Source organism: Anas platyrhynchos, chromosome 2, assembly GCF_047663525.1.
Source record: "Anas platyrhynchos isolate ZD024472 breed Pekin duck chromosome 2, IASCAAS_PekinDuck_T2T, whole genome shotgun sequence".
Lineage (NCBI taxonomy): Eukaryota > Metazoa > Chordata > Aves > Anseriformes > Anatidae > Anas > Anas platyrhynchos.
In genome coordinates, this window is record NC_092588.1 from 125,366,930 (window position 1) to 125,382,743 (window position 15,814).

The following is a 15,814-nucleotide window of genomic DNA, read 5'->3' on the forward strand; positions in this document are numbered from 1 at the left end:
GAGCAGAGACACTATATATATATCACTAGATCTCATTCATGTGTAATGTCTCTTATGTCTCTCTTGGGATACTCTGTCAAGGGTGGAGAGGCCTTGCAGAGAGTTCTTGACAAATTAGAGGGCTGGGCAATCACCAACAACATGAAGTATAATAAGAAAACTGCCAGATTCTGCACTTGGGAAGGGGCTACCCTGGTTATACGTACAGACTGGAGGATGAGAGGCTCTGCTCTCTGGGGACGGCGACAGGACCCGAGGGAACGACATGGAGCTGGGACAGGGGAGGGTCAGGCTGGGTGTTAAGAAAGGCTCTGCACCCAGAGGGTGGTCGGGCACTGGGACAGGCTCCCCAAGGCAGTGGTCATGGCACCGAGCCTGCTGGAGTTCAGGAAGCATTTGGACAATGCTCTCAGACATATGGCCTGATTTTTGGGTGGTCCTGTGCAGACCCAGGAGTTGGACCTGATGATCCTTGTGGGTCCCTTCCAACTCAGGATAGTCTGTAATTTGATGATTATATAACCTTATCAACTACGTCAATATATAGCACTTGTTTTCAATGGGCCAAATGCCCCCCGTTGTACACATCTAAAAATGAGAATTATATGTTCCAAAAGGACCACTGAAGCAGAAGAATGCATACATGGAGAAAGCTTCTTTTCATAGTCTTTCTGAGGACACTGAAACAAAAGAAAGAAGGTGTTTTTGTCTACAAATAGAGATAGAACATTGTGGCTGTTTTAAGTCTCTCCTGTCATGGCTCTCAAATTTAGCTAATTAAGACATATTTCATGCAAAGAAAATAATTGTAAAGTCAGCGTGTCCCTAACAAGTAGCTATGTTGATTAAAAAGGTTCACACAAAAAAATTCCCAACATTCTTCAAATATATTCAAATTACTTCATTAATTAATATTAAGGATTGAAGCTTTTGAGATTGATGTCATAGGAAATGATGTCTTTTTGTTTACTGATGATATAAAATGATGGCAGTTTGCTTTTCTGTACAGATTCTGAGCTTTCTAACTGAGCTCAATTTGAGAAAAAATGGAAGTCATTTCAACCCAGAAGTTTATTCTACTTGCTTTAGTTACAGTGGTCCTTCTAACATCGAATAGTATGTGCCTAGATGAACTGATGAAGTCCAGTCTGCAGAGCAGAGAAGATGATGATGATAAATATTACAAGGTAAGATTTGTATTACTAAGAGAGTATTTGGGGGAACTGTGGGTCAAATCTTGAGTACTTTGAATTTTTTGACAATGGCTCTCCTAACCTCATAGCACACTATTTGACATTACAGCACTAGCAGTATGAAAGAGGCTTGTTGAGAAAATTTTCAGGAAATTCATTTGCTCTGACACACACACTGTGTAAATCAATTCGTGTTTCAATTTTCTTGCAATACAGCCTTGCGATTAGGTTGAGACTTTTTTCTGAAATGTTTCTTACTTACACAGTGGGGCCTCAATTAACATTCCTGTCAGGCATTTTATGCACATAATATAACAAATACATTATTAATCCAGAATTAATAAAGGCATGCTTGTAATACTCAAAGAATAATGATAAACAGAGAACATTATAAATCTAATATAGTTAATGTTCCTAAATTCTGCTCTGGAAATTGACTATAAAAATATCTTTGCAGGGTTGCACATTTATTATATCTCAATGGATGCCAAATCAAATTTGCACAGCTCATCTGTATTTTTTTTTCTTGTCTGCCCTGCAAATACTCCCTGGGAAGTGAGAGCCAACTTCTCTTTTTGTCTTATTGTCATTGGTGTAATAAAGATCCCTCAAAGCAAAATACACCTTTAATTATTTTAGTGAAATCTCCTGGTCTTCAGATCTCTCTTCAGGTTCACAGGTGCAATCAGAGGCATAGTTTATTTGACATTTTAATCATGAAGTATGAACTAGAATGGTTCATTCCTTGGTGGTGGGGAAACCACCAAATGTGGATAAGAAACTGAAATTAGGATTAGTAGCATTTGTGCTACTAATTGTGCTACTACTTTAATTGAAGTAGAAAATCATATTTGTACGTTTGCTGCTAAGGCAGAGAAATTTATTTTTGTCACAAAAATCAGAATGAGTGATTTTCAATACACCCAGGGAAAGAATATGATATATAAGAAAGGGTCAGGTTGATATAGTTATTTTGCAGGTAAAAGCTGCACTTTACATCATAAGACAAGTAACATACTGAGCTCAGTTCTTTACTGTAGCCACAGAAGTTAGATTTTGTGCTGGTTGGCTCTGACAGCCCAGGAGCAACTCATGTATCTTGTATGCTAGTGGAGGGTTAAAGCAACTTAAAGTTCAGGACAACCTCTGTGCTACAAGGCCGGAAGAGGTTTGAGATGGACTTGACCCATATACTTTCCATTTGTTTTGCTGGCTGTTAGCCCATTAGCATGTTTAGCAGTGCTTAGGAAGAAATGAGACACACCTCCAGGTGGCTTGGCCCATCTTCCTGTTCATCTGGACCAGATGAGTAAGAGGTTGTATCTGTATCAAGTCACTAAATATAGCCAGCATCTTCTACCCAAGATCTTCTTCTCCTTCAGACAGTGATATTAGCAAATGTGGACATGACAACAATACCTGTCCACACAAAACTGATGGCAGAGTTAACAACACCTATGCCCAGAAATATTTCCAATTGACTCCATTTGAACAGTTGCAGAAGCTGATGTGCTCTTGCAGTCAGAGGACTGAAAAGGTATGCAGGACAATGTCTCCAAATGAAGTAATCCACACTAGAATGGAGTTCAGCAAATATGGCTAGAAAGCATTAGATAACAGAAAAAAAGAATGATACACAGAAGCTTTCCAGAGAGATGATAAAATGAATCCTTTGTCTGACTAGTAGCTGAAATAATACGCTATACAGATGTTAGTATCATTTTTATTTTTTCTTCAGATTAAAGACAATGCCTTGGAAGAAAAACAGAGGAGCCTGAATTTTGAAGAAATGAAAGACTGGGGATCAAAAAACATCATTAAAATGAACACTCCTACATTAAACAAAGTGCCAAATTCAGTTGCTAATTTACCTCTTAGGTTTGGAAGAAACTATCCAGAAGAAAGAAGCATTAAACCAATTGCTAATATGCCTCTGAGATTTGGAAGAGCTTTTGGAGGGAATCTACCTAGGCATGCTCCAAATTTATCACAGAGGCTTGGGAGATCTCCACTTGTTAGAAGTTCCATTCAATCACTTCTAAATTTGCCACAGAGATTTGGGAAGTCACTGCCTGTCAGTCTGTCTCAAGGTGTCCAGGAATCTGAACCAGGTAACAATAAGCAAGTATTCAAGCCATGTATTAAAATTATTAAATCACAAGTTAATAATGATCAAACACAACCAGCCTTCCTCAAGGAATATTCTCTAAACATTTCAATATGAGACCAATTTGCCAAAAGAAAGATTTGCAGTTCATGAAATCAAAAAGCCTCATCACAAGAACTAGCAGAGAATCTCTATGAAATCTTTGTTAATGAGAAAGTGCCAAATAGTCAAAGCCAAAAAGCTCATATGAGATTAGGTTTGGCAACGCTTTTTTAGATCAGGTTTCATTTTGAAAAGTTTAAAGCTTTGGTGAAAAAGGTTCAGCATCATTAAAATATCCCATTTCAGCACTATAAAATGACCAAAGAAAATTACCTAAAAATTACTCTTTCATTTTCTAAATTTATGCAAATTAGAGTAAAAAAAAAAAAAATAAATTCAAAACTCCATTGCAGCTTTTTGAAATGGTCAGAACAACTTTTTTTTTCCTGATCCAGACCTATTTTTTTTTCAGATTGTCTTTCTGAGGTAATGTTTCAGATTTTGATTTTTCATTCCAAGTTAAGATGAGAAGTTTTTTTGATGTCTCAAATTTTTTTTTTCAAGTTAGGAAAAATATTTCCTGTCCTTTCTAAGAATAATTTTAAACAGTTCGTCAATAACAGTCCTTCTTCTCATATCCACTGTTTTAAATCTGAACTGCCTATTTGTTTTGGAACCATGTTTCAGTTGGCTACCCCTGACTTGCATCTGCCATATGCATAAAGTGGAAGTTTAGGCCAGGAAAGATGCCTGATCTATCAGAAGCCAATATTCTTTCCTATTTAATTGGATTTCTTTTATTCTTTACTCACCATCTAACCTGACTATTATAGATTTTGTTTTATTTTTCTGATATTTTTAGGGATATGAATTTGATACATTAATATTGGAATCAGAAGAGTGAAAGTGAAAGACTTGGAGAAGATGCAATGTGTATCCAAAACTAAAGGTCATAAGAAGAAAACATATATGAGAACTGAAATGCAAACCTGTCTTCATGTTATAATGTATGTATTCTGTATAAATGATTGATGTATAAGGGAATGATTGTAGTGAGTGTTGTACTAGTTTACTTCAGTGGCAGTACAGTATAAATTCTATTTACTTCTGTGCAACTGATATCTTGTTGGTTGTAAAAACTAATTTCAAAACAATCGCTGTATAACAGAAAGCATTTTAAACAAAATTAAAGAAACATAGTAAAAATAAAGAAGCATGGTACAAATAAAAAGAATCCTACCGTGTGAATAACAAACAGATGCAGGACCAAAACCACCGGTACCTTTTTGTCTTATGTAGCTGAAGAAAATCAAGTGAAATGTAGAGAAAGCACTTTTCCTGTTGTTTATGAGTCCTGCAAGATATAAATCTGAAAGGCGACTAGTCAGGAAAAAAACAAGCTTCTTGGACCCCCACAGAGGAATAACATCTAACCAAAGTCATACTGTAATGCAATTACCTTGTTTTTTATATGTGAGATAATGTCCTCCCTAATGACCTACAAGATCTGCCCTGTGGGTGTCCTGATTCCTCTATTAATGTGAACAACATTACAGTTACCAGATACACATGCAGAAGGGGCTCCTCCATTATAAGCTCATATTTCCATTTCATATTTCTTATCAAAACATTCTCTTCTAAGTGGAATATTGTTTCTTTAGGCTTCCTCCAAAATTTCAGTAAGTTTCCAGTAAGTTTTGAAAAGAAACTGAATTCATACCCATTAAAGGGAAGTCAAATCTGTTGGAGTACACCCAAGATTTATGGGATTCTTCCTTTTAGTCCCCAGAAGCCTCACTAACCTGATGTCAGGTCCAGCCAGTGGTGGCACTGGGCATCCCCAAGAAAACGCAGAACACGTACACACAGTATATACAGCCACAGCTGACTACCAACAGACCAGACAGCGATGCCTTTACAGACACCACACACACACCAACAGGACTCACACAAACTTACAAATGGCCTGATCCTGTTCGTACTCATAGGTTAATCAAACTCAGTGCTTCCTAGCAGATCTGTGAACAGAATCTCCCTCCAGCAGCTGTTCCAGACCTGTGGTCGCTCCAGCAACTAGTTCACAGACCCCTGGTCCCTCCGGTGTCCATGAGCACATTCATACAGGAAAACATACAGATATTAACAGGAGGATAGGACAAACAACGACAATCAGGCACAAGAGATGACATGACCAGACAAGCACAGTAGATTGCTTGCATGAAGCCAAATTCCTTTATCCTCCCTCTTCTCCGTTTTCCCACGCATGTTCTTCCCCCATCTATCTTGACCCCTCCCCTTGACTGTCTTTGGCTCTCCCCTAAACCATCCCCAAATAAGTTCATCACTTTCCCACATCCCTTTAAAACATCCCCTAGTAAGTTTTATGTGATCCCAGAAGCCCTTTCAGAAACCCCATCTTAAGTTTGCTTTTTCCCATGAGATCCATGATAACCAGCTACAAGGCTCTGGCTGAACCTCCACGAGGCGTTGAGTGGTTCTTTAAGGCCCCATCCATCAATGATCTAAAAGTTCTGCTCTTTGTTACTGTTTTGTTATCTCCTCTTCCTCAGGGTTTGGATACTGAGAGTTTAATTTATTACTTCTCCAGCCTTTTATGCTGCATAACCAGTAACTAGATATCCTTACATTCCACATATCTTTAGAAGACACCTCTCCCCCCCCCCCCACAAAAAAAAAAAAAGAAAAAAAAAAAAAAAGTGATCAAATTGACACTTTTTATCAGATAAATTCATAGTTGGGACAGAGCCTGAGCTCTGCTATTCCTCTACAAATTTATTACAGCTATCTGAAAGACAATACTAATCAACTGGTGGCTGATTAATCTAATTCAATCCAAATTACTGAAACTGCAGTCCTGAGAATATCTAGTCTCAATATTCATGCAGACTTGAAACATCAAAGAGAGAGGGAGAACCAACAAGATTATGAAAGGAATTGAGCCTTTTGAAAGTAGAGGCCCAAACCAATCTTTAGGCTTGTCTCTGAGTCTCAGTGAGAGAGTCTCAATGAGTATTGGTGAAACATCAGTTTTGCAGCATGACACGTTGACACTTGGGCGCTGCTGCCAGGTCCATGCTGAAGGATACTGGTTAACACATCGTCTGTATGGGTGAAAATCCAGGCCCCAGCCTATGAAGCAGAAGTTTTGTTATTGCCTGCCACCAGGACAGGACATTATTCTTTCTGTAATCAAGAAAACTGGAATTTCTTAGTGATTTACAGACAAATGAACAGCAGAAGGAAATTCCCTGAACTTTGTGTTCTGGTCCTGCAAACCTCACTGCATATCACGCGAACTGAGAGCAAACAAGATTTGTGAGAATCCCTGAGCAGCAATGGGAGCTGCTTTTTTAAGGCACATATCACCTAGCAACAGGGAAGGGGTACACGTCAACTGGCATTAATGATGGCTGCTATGGGATGAAAGCAGAAGCCCAAACATTGGCCCAGCAGCAAGTACAATTAGGTTGCCCTCTTATTGCAAGCTGCACAGCATGGACACAGGAGATGGCTGTTGATTTATTTTCCCTCAGCAGAGGAAGAGCTAGGTGAAAAGTACATAAAGGAGGAATTATGCTACGCTGTGCAAAATTTCTGTTTGGTTTGAGAGCATGTGAGCCAAGAAAACAATCACTGGATAGTGCAATGGGAAGCAAAGGGGTACAACAGGCAACATACATTGCTATAGCTATTACTCACCAGATTATTTATTATCCAAATACAGATATTATTCATGAATTGGGAAAAAGCAAGGAAAGGACTAAAGTAAATCAAGTGACAGACTATCAAGGCTTACCGGCATGAATTCTAGTAGGGTTCAGGAGCTCCCAGCCTTCCCTGCCATACACACAATATTTATGTCTGTTATTAAAGCCTCCATGCAAAAACAACACCGGGCTTATTTTAGATTCTGACTTAAGCTTATAGAGAGGACAGCTGACAATCTACTGATTAATTTAAAAGTCTGAGGGCTCATCATGCGGTTAATTGCAATAAATCATTTGGACAGATGTAGTGGGATGTAAAGAGACACTGTTTTACTCTCAGAAGGAGCTGAAGACTTGGGCATCTGGCATTACAAACTCCTATTTCTCTGTCAATTTTCCTTCACAGAGGCAGGAAATCAGTCTCTTGCATTTCCAAAGACCTAAGGAGCCAGGCTAGGCTGGTCAGTGGAACTGAGACCATTTTTGTCTTTATACTAAGAATCTGGCACGCAGGTACATGATCAGTTTGAACGGCTCTGACTGCAGGCTCTTGGCGGTAGGAGCAGCCCTGTGTCTCTCCACCCTGTGACCATAATATCCTGCCACATCTCTAATGCCAGTATTAGCCATCATGAAACTGCATGGATGGAAACTAACCCTACAAAATCCCCTGTGTTTTGTTTTTAGCTAGCTCAGCTTGCATTGACCTATAATCACCAGTGGCAATCCAAAGGAAAGGGGAAGGTTGAGCTTAACACAGGCAATTTTTCAATCTTAGTTTCGCTTCAACTACTTTTGCAACTGCCCACTGCGTTTTCTTCAAAAGATGACAAGTGTGATGGCCTTGATCCAAGTGCTTACAAAATGACAGGCTACTAGAAATTTCCAGCCACTGAACAAGACATTTTGAAAATTACCCCCTCTTGAAAAGTAACCATTAACAGGAGTTGGAAATGTTTTCACTATTGACAGACATTAAATTATATCTAGCATAGATGTGTGGGCATCCATAGATAGCCAATTTGCACTTGTGCTGCTCACCTGAGGATGTGAACTATAGAGGTGCCTCAGAATATTTATGAAAAAAATCTGTACCATTAGCAAGGGGAAAAGAGGCTTACAGGATCCTTATGTGTGTTTTAAATCAAAAAACCATGGGCAGTGTAAAATATTTTTTTTCTTCTTTTCATATCTGTGCATATGAATCCTATGAAGTAATTAGCTAGAAGTTCAGTCGTATGGCCATAGAATGCCCATGGCATGACAAAAATGATCAAAATTACAGAAAGAGCTACATAGACCACTACTTTTTGGGCAGTGAAATAAATGATTGACGGGAAAAAATAAAGTCCTATAAAATCATGACTCATACATAGAAGAATAGAAAATTATTATTTTTTTTATTTCTGACAACACAAGAAATAAGTGAATTGAAAGAAATTATGAGTGAGAAGCTTTAACCTAAACTAAAGGAAGAGCTTTTGCAAACAGAACACAAATATGATGGACTTCATTGTCATGGAATGCTGTGCACTGCCGATATCTGCCACAGGTTTCTGCCAGAGATACATTGCATGGCTGAGAGAAACTTCTGTCTTGACCAGTAAGGCCATTCTGGTTTTGGAAGCAGCCTGACAGTAGCTCCTGAATAAGCTTTTGCCTGAGTTGGAAACCCAACCTATTGATATATCCAGTTCTGATGCAATCAGCCTTACCTTTTGGCAGGATCTGAGCATAAACCCTGCCTTTTTAGAGCTGCTGTCAGGTAAGGGTCTGGGTAATCTCATAAGAAGTTTTGCCTGGTACTACTACATTCAAATCCTAAATCAGCAGTATCTTCCTTATTGAGATGAGTCTTCCAAAAATGCATTAAGTTTCTCAGAGGGAAAAGCAGCAGTACCTGGAACCAGTTGATGACACTCTAATACAGCTAATAAATGAACTTCAACAGGACTTAAGTGAAGGAACAATTTTGATGTCAACAAAATCTGAAGAGTGAGCTGGACTTCAATTTTTCTTCTAAAAATCTAGCAGAAATGCTTATCAAACTAAGAATTTTGATTCTCTTCCATAGTATCAAAGAGAATATCTTGCTTTTCCTAAGAACAGCTCCTATCTGTTAGTGCTATACAAATCCCATTCTTGCTTTTCAGGGAATTTAGGTCTTGGTAATATAGGAGTTTGGCATTATTCAAGGATATATGTTGCCTAAAGCAGCAAAATTATAAAATGGTAGATAGAAAATTGTAGAATATTCATATACTAGGATTGGTACAGTCATGCTGTCATTATTAGGATTATTCTATGACTTGCTTTGTTTTACTTTTACATTTTCAGGATTACCAATAACAAAGGGAAAGCATACAGTAATTGAAATGTGCACAGAATCATAAAGGTGGCAGCTTTAGATTCTTGTTTCTTTCTGCTGTAGAGAAAAAAAAAAGAAAAAGACAGTATTTTTTGTTATCAGAATGTGTAATTTTGCCCAGGGAGGTGGTGGAGTCACCATCCCTGGAAGTCTTCAAAAGACGTTTAGATGTAGAGCTTAGGGATATGGTTTAGTGGGGACTGTTAGTGTTAGGTTAGAGGTTGGACTCGATGATCTTGAGGTCTCTTCCAACCTAGAAATTCTGTGATTCTGTGATTCTGTAATAGAATCTAATATCTGCAAGTGGATGTTTACGTGATGACTTGTATAAGCCACATTCTTCTGCCTTACCTGGAACCATATTCAATTAAAATAGAAGTCAGTTTATTGTTAAACAGAGTTGAAAGCAAAGCATAATATCAGACACTTCCTGCTTTAATTTTTCTCAGATTTCCTTCACTTCAGGCAGGTGTGGGGGGTTGATCTTACATATATGGCTAGAGACAGCCAATAACTAAACAAGGAACATTACCAATCCTTTCAATTACTGCTTCACATTCTACCTATTGCAAAACATGTATTCTCTTTTTCCTCAAATATATTTATATATCAAATTATTATCAAATATGTATTTTATATATTATACCTCAGACATAATGAATAAATAAATGGTTAAATATGAAAAGCAGGAGTTAAATTTTATACACTGTATATCACGGGAGAGATGAATAAACATGCACAGTGCAATATATATATTGTAGGGCACATTAAGTCATTGTATATGACTGCAAATACCACATTTATGCTTATACAGGTAAAAAGTGATAGATGAGCAGTGGTTCAAAACCAGAGGCAACTACTAGGCATATCCTAACTCAAATCTCTGCTTGGGTTTTGACCCTTAGTTCCTAAAACCACCCTGCCTCACATCAAAGAGAACACATTAAATTACTTTGCATCACTGAGATTCAAAGTATACAACAGGTCAACTTACATCTCTGAGGAGCTTTATTCTGATTTTTTTCAGCTGAAAACAAATAGATTTACAATTTGTGGAGATGCTGAACAGAGCCAGTATTTTCTGATGAGCTCCATGTGCTGTTGATTCCCAGCAGGGCTTAGCTGGTCTGTTTGCATGAATTTGTGAGGGAGAACAGAGAGGAACTTTGTAAAATCAGCTGCTTCTCTTAGCTGTTCAAGTCTGTGAGTACCTAAAGTACATCCACATCTTGAGGTAATAAAATTACATTATAGACCCAAAATGGAGAATTTTATTTATAAAAGAATGGAGAAGAACTTTCCCTGAACCCTGCTGTTGAAGAGAGAGGATCAAATTAAAAATAAAAACATATGTTGGGTGCTGTGCTTGTCTTTGAATGTGGTTACCTTTTTGACTAAGTGCCTAGTTGCCCTTAGAGATCATCATCAATTCTGAGAGGTGCAAGTTTGCTCTGTCTCTCCAGAGGCATTTCAAATGAAATGGTACATCCTAATTCAGCAGCTTATTTCTTTCGGCAGCTAGGAATGAAAAGGCAGCAATTTAATTTAGATGCCTACAAAAAAAATTAAATACCAGGGAAGGTACACCTGGGTGCCTATCGTGCTTTTATACAGGGCTCACATATGGCTTGAAATAGTAAAGTGTGAATGCAGCTGTTTCTGAATTGTTTTTGAACTAGAAATGTCAGTTGTGTGTGAAAAAAGCAGGTGGGGGGAAAGAATAGACCACTGTCAAAAGATGCTTCCCCCACTGGCTCAGCCACTGCAGCTTGCTTCCCCAAGCTCCATACCAGGAGACATTTCCTAACAAATCTGTGCTTACACTTATTTATACACCACATGAATTTATGCATCCCCAAGGGTAGCCTGGAGGGTTGCAGAGTCCACCTCCATTTGAAATTTATAACCAGTGGTAAATAGTTTCTGGGTCTTATTTCCTTCTCATGCTAAATGCAGCTGGTGCATGGTGGAACTGGCACAACAGCAGCACAGGCTGTGCTTGTGCACTAGTCCTCAGTGGGGATTTTCCTAATAACCTCAGAAATCTGAGAGATAAGGGTGTGGGAACTTGGGCTGGCTGTGAAAAGGGACAGGTAGGAGAAAGTCTGAAGGTAAAGTACAAAGTAATGGGCTTTTTTTTCCATTTTCTGATACATGTGTTATTAAAACAGCAAAATACTCTCACTTCTTTAGTTTAATCTTGACAGTGAATAATCTGTTCTGTTATTGTTTTGTATAATACTATTCTCTTAAATAACTGTGATATAGGCTCTATAATTTTTTTCTGTTATGTCGGCTACAAAATTTTGTCTTCAGATCCTTACCAGCTAGCATGCATTAGAGCTACCACTGTGCATTTATATGTACCTATTCTTAGTGTGTGTGTTTGATCATCAGGAAAGCTGATAAGCAGCAGTAACAGCTCACTTTGGCTTTGAATGAAATTGTACAATTCACTCTATAAGCCTGTATTTGATAGCATTATACATACATGGAATACATGATAAACCTTAAACTGCACAGGGTCTTTGTAAACTATGGTCTTATCTTGTCCTCACTCTGGGATAAATCTAAAGGAACTCCACTGAGATTGGCTTACGTATTGATTGATTGACTTGACATGGAAACTTTGAGCAGGATTTTTATAAATAAAGAATCACTGAAGTGAGGAAGCTGCATATGTGGATATGTGATGTCTGTCAGGTGAACAGGCCAAAAGTGAGGCACAGATCCTTGGACTAAAATGACCTTAGTGGCTAGAAAAGAAATTATTCATACACACTTCTTTTAACATGCAAGTCAGATCTTCAGACTGTGCTGTAAGGTAAAACTAAGAAAATGGTATGTAATTCATTTGACAATCTACATAGTCAACTTCTGTGCTCAAATAAAATATATTAATAAGTACAGTGTATATAGAAAAACTTGCTTGGGGATACAAAACTTTGTTCTGTAAAGTAAAAGCAAAGCATTAGGAGCATCGAAATGCAGTGCAGGCATTTGAAATTCCCATCGTGGCAAAACTGCAGCACAGGCGTGTGGCCACGAGAGGGCAGAGAGAACATTCGTTTTACAGCACGGTTTTGGAGAGAATAATTTATCAGCTTAAAGAACCTGTGCTGTGGATTGCCTAAAAGCCTGCCGGAGGAGTCAGAAAATGTAAACTACAAAGTTAGTTTAACAAAAGCTGTTTCACGAATTTTCAGTGTTAACAAATTTTGGTCACACTGAACTTTAAACCTTTAAATAAATTGTTCTAGACCAACTAAATTAAAAAAAAAAATAATAAATCACAACAGTATTTGATGTAAAGCCTGAAAAGAGCATTTCCTGAAGTGTGTATTAAACAATCAATGTTATTACTGCTTTATATCTTTTGCCTTTTATCACTGACATAAGGATAACAATATACATCATTTCTCACTTCAATAAACAGCTTGCCTAGGCTCTTTTTGGATCTGGCTGCATCTGTAATTCACATAAAATCATGGCCATCAAAATCAGTGAGAAGTTCAGAGAATGGCATTGCAGTCCTCTTCACTTAAATGCTCATATCCCTCTGCTTTCCCTACCACAATCTGGGGGATAATGTGAGTTAGAGAAATGACTTTCCTTCCTACCTCGCTGAGCTGGCCTCATGTTTTCTCAGCCCACTGCCATTTAGGTAACAGAAATAGAGATTTAACCACTCAGAAATGATCCTTCAATTTTCTGTTTCCTCTGGCTAAATTACATTACACCAAATACAGTTTATTCAGAGGCATATTCAGTTTCAGTGTGGAGAGGTACTGCTTTAATAACTGCCTCTGCAAATCTTCATCTTTTCTGTATTAATCAATGGGAAGTTTGAAAGAGTTCTGACATCAGGCCATATATCTGCCAGAGTCAAACACAAATGACTATTTTATGTGTCTGTCAGAGCCATCAAGTGACTATCCTTTGGGAGCTGAATATTTTGCTTAAGAAGGCAGACTATACCTCCAATTCAAGAGGTATCTTGTTTCAAGACTCCTTCTCTTTGCCCCCATCAAAGGGGTAGTTTTCTTTTTCCCACTTTCCACATAGCTTCCCCCAGCACAGGGACACCTTTGACAGGCCTTGTTTGTAGGATTGTGGGAGCAAGTATTTAATAGGCCACTGAGGTAAGAAATAAAATCTGTGGGCAAGATCTCATGAGTCAAAGACAAGTAAAAATGGAAGGAACTCATGGGGAACTCATGACAAAACAGCTTCATATGCTTACCTACATAGCTTAGTAAAGCTGTCAGCCTGTAACTGACATTTTTTGGACTGGTTTGAGATTGGGATCTCATCCATGTGTACAAATACCTGAAGGGAGGGTGCAAGAAGGCAGAGCCGGACTCTTCATGTGGTGTCCAGTGATGGGTCAAGAGGCAGTGGGTGCAAACTAAAACATGAGAGGCTCCATTAGAACATCAGGAAATATTTTTTTACTGTGAGGATGATGGAGCACTGGCACAGGTTGCCCACAGAGCCTGTGGAAATTCTCTCCTTGGAGATATTCTAAAGACGTCTGGACATGGTCCTGGACAGCCTGCTCTGGGTGACTCTGCTTGAGCAGTTTGGTCAATATGACCTACAGAGGTCCCTTCCAACCTCATCATTCTGTGATTCTGTGTTCTTGTTGTATCCATCTTCCCTACTCTTTCATCACATCAGTGCAGAACAACCACTGTAGTCTGGTCAGGGGTAAATACAAAGAGGTATTATGGACCTTAGTCCCCCACAGACAATTTTTTCCCAAAGAAACTCACTAACCTGGAGATAGAGGTGTGAGATGATCATATAGCAGAGATACATCCAGATTCTTGGCAGGCAGTGGTAGATTTACATGTGGGGAGATCTCTTCTGTGTTAGGATTTGGAGGGTGCAAGTGATGACCTAAGACTTTTGCTCCCAAGTCAGCATATCCTCTATAATAACAAATAATGAATGTCATTCCCGTGGTATCTTAAAACCACAACTCCAAATCTTCCATGGTATTTTTGGAAGGAAATAATAGCATTTTTCAACTGCAGAGTAATTAATTAAATGAAGGAAAAGATTATTCTGAGCCTTTCCATAAATTTGGCTCTAGACTAAGATGAAGCTTGAAAACGAAACACTGAAAATATTATTTTTCGGAATATATTGAACTTGTGAACCCTGGGAATTACTGACAGAGCTATAGCACTTGTACGTGGCACAAACATTAAAGTATAGTTCACTTTAATGTGATGGCCAAGTCACCCGTGTTAAAAACCAACCAGTGGTCCAAAACCATAATAAACCAATTACCAGCTCTCCTGGATGATAACACAACAGTCCATTTAATCCATATTCAGAAAAGGTATTTATGTATTATCACTTGCCAAAAGACTTGCTTCCAGCTTTCTTCCTACTACTTTTCCAAGAAAAGTAGGATCTCCAGCTAATTTTACCCTGCTTGGTGAAAGATAAAACATAACAAAAACATTCTCATCAAACGCATCCATTTATTTTGACATTAATTCATCTCAAACAAAAACCACACTGAGAGGAAAGAAAAGGTCAGCAGAAAAAAGTAAAACAGATCGAAATCTATCACTGTGCCTGTCAAACATGCAGGCAGAAACATCCAGCAAACCAGCTAACCAGAATCCAAATTCCACCGGTGCCAGGTCCAACTATTTTGAAGGATGTTGTGAATCCCCCTACACACACATGCACAAAACATAAGCAAAGAATATTGCTATCTCTGAGAATGGAAATAAGAAGTTGCAGTTCACAGAAGCCCTGATGTTGTGCTGTCTGTCTTGTTGGAAATGTTCTAGTCTCAGCCAGTTTGTGAAGAATTCGGTAACACCCCCAAGACTTCACTCAGTTCCTTCCAATTATATTTGACATGGTCAGAATTTCTGTAGTGAACTGGCTATATTTTTTGGTTTGGTCTGTGCTTTTACTGCTTTATTCAGGAAAGGTATGTCATGATTTTGGCTGGGATAGAGTTAATTTTCTTCATGGAGGCTTGTATGATGCTGTGTTTTGAATTTTTGATGAAACTAGCAGTGAGAACACCAATGTTTTAGTTGCTGGAGGAACAGGGAGAGGGGGGAAGTTCAGAGTGACGGTGTTTGTCTTCCCAAGAAACCATTATGTGTGACGGGCCCTGCTTTCCTGGGAGCAGCTGAACACCTGCCTGCTGGTGGGAAGCAGCGAATGGATTTCTTGCTTTGCTTTGCTTGCACACATGGCTTTTGGGCTTTTGCTTTACCTAGTAAACTGTCTTTATCTCAAGCCATGAGGTCCTGCACTGTTACCTTTCTGATTTTCTCCCCCATCCCACCTGGGGAGAGTGATTGAGCAACTGGGTGGTGCTCAACTGCCCACTGGGTTA

General features: G+C 38.6%; 1 protein-coding gene across 1 annotated transcript; it reads left to right on the top strand.

Moving 5' to 3' along the window:
• The first annotated feature begins 990 nt into the window (after nucleotides 1-990).
• NPVF (neuropeptide VF precursor) lies at nucleotides 991-4,509 on the top strand. Its single transcript, XM_005024271.6, has 3 exons — nucleotides 991-1,187; nucleotides 2,932-3,304; nucleotides 4,205-4,509. Exons 1-3 carry the CDS (start codon nucleotides 1,047-1,049, stop codon nucleotides 4,210-4,212), a joined length of 522 nt encoding a protein of 173 aa, XP_005024328.3. The 5' UTR covers nucleotides 991-1,046; the 3' UTR covers nucleotides 4,213-4,509.
• Nucleotides 4,510-15,814: the final 11,305 nt, after the last annotated feature.

What these genes read in the sequence shown, in the direction of transcription:
- NPVF (XM_005024271.6), top strand. Translation starts at nt 1,047, where the DNA reads ATGGAAGTCATTTCAACCCAGAAGTTTATTCTACTTGCTTTAGTTACA. An exon ending in ATGATGATAAATATTACAAG is followed by an intron (nt 1,188 to 2,931) that starts GTAAGATTTGTA and finishes TTTTTTCTTCAG; the next exon opens with ATTAAAGACAATGCCTTGGA.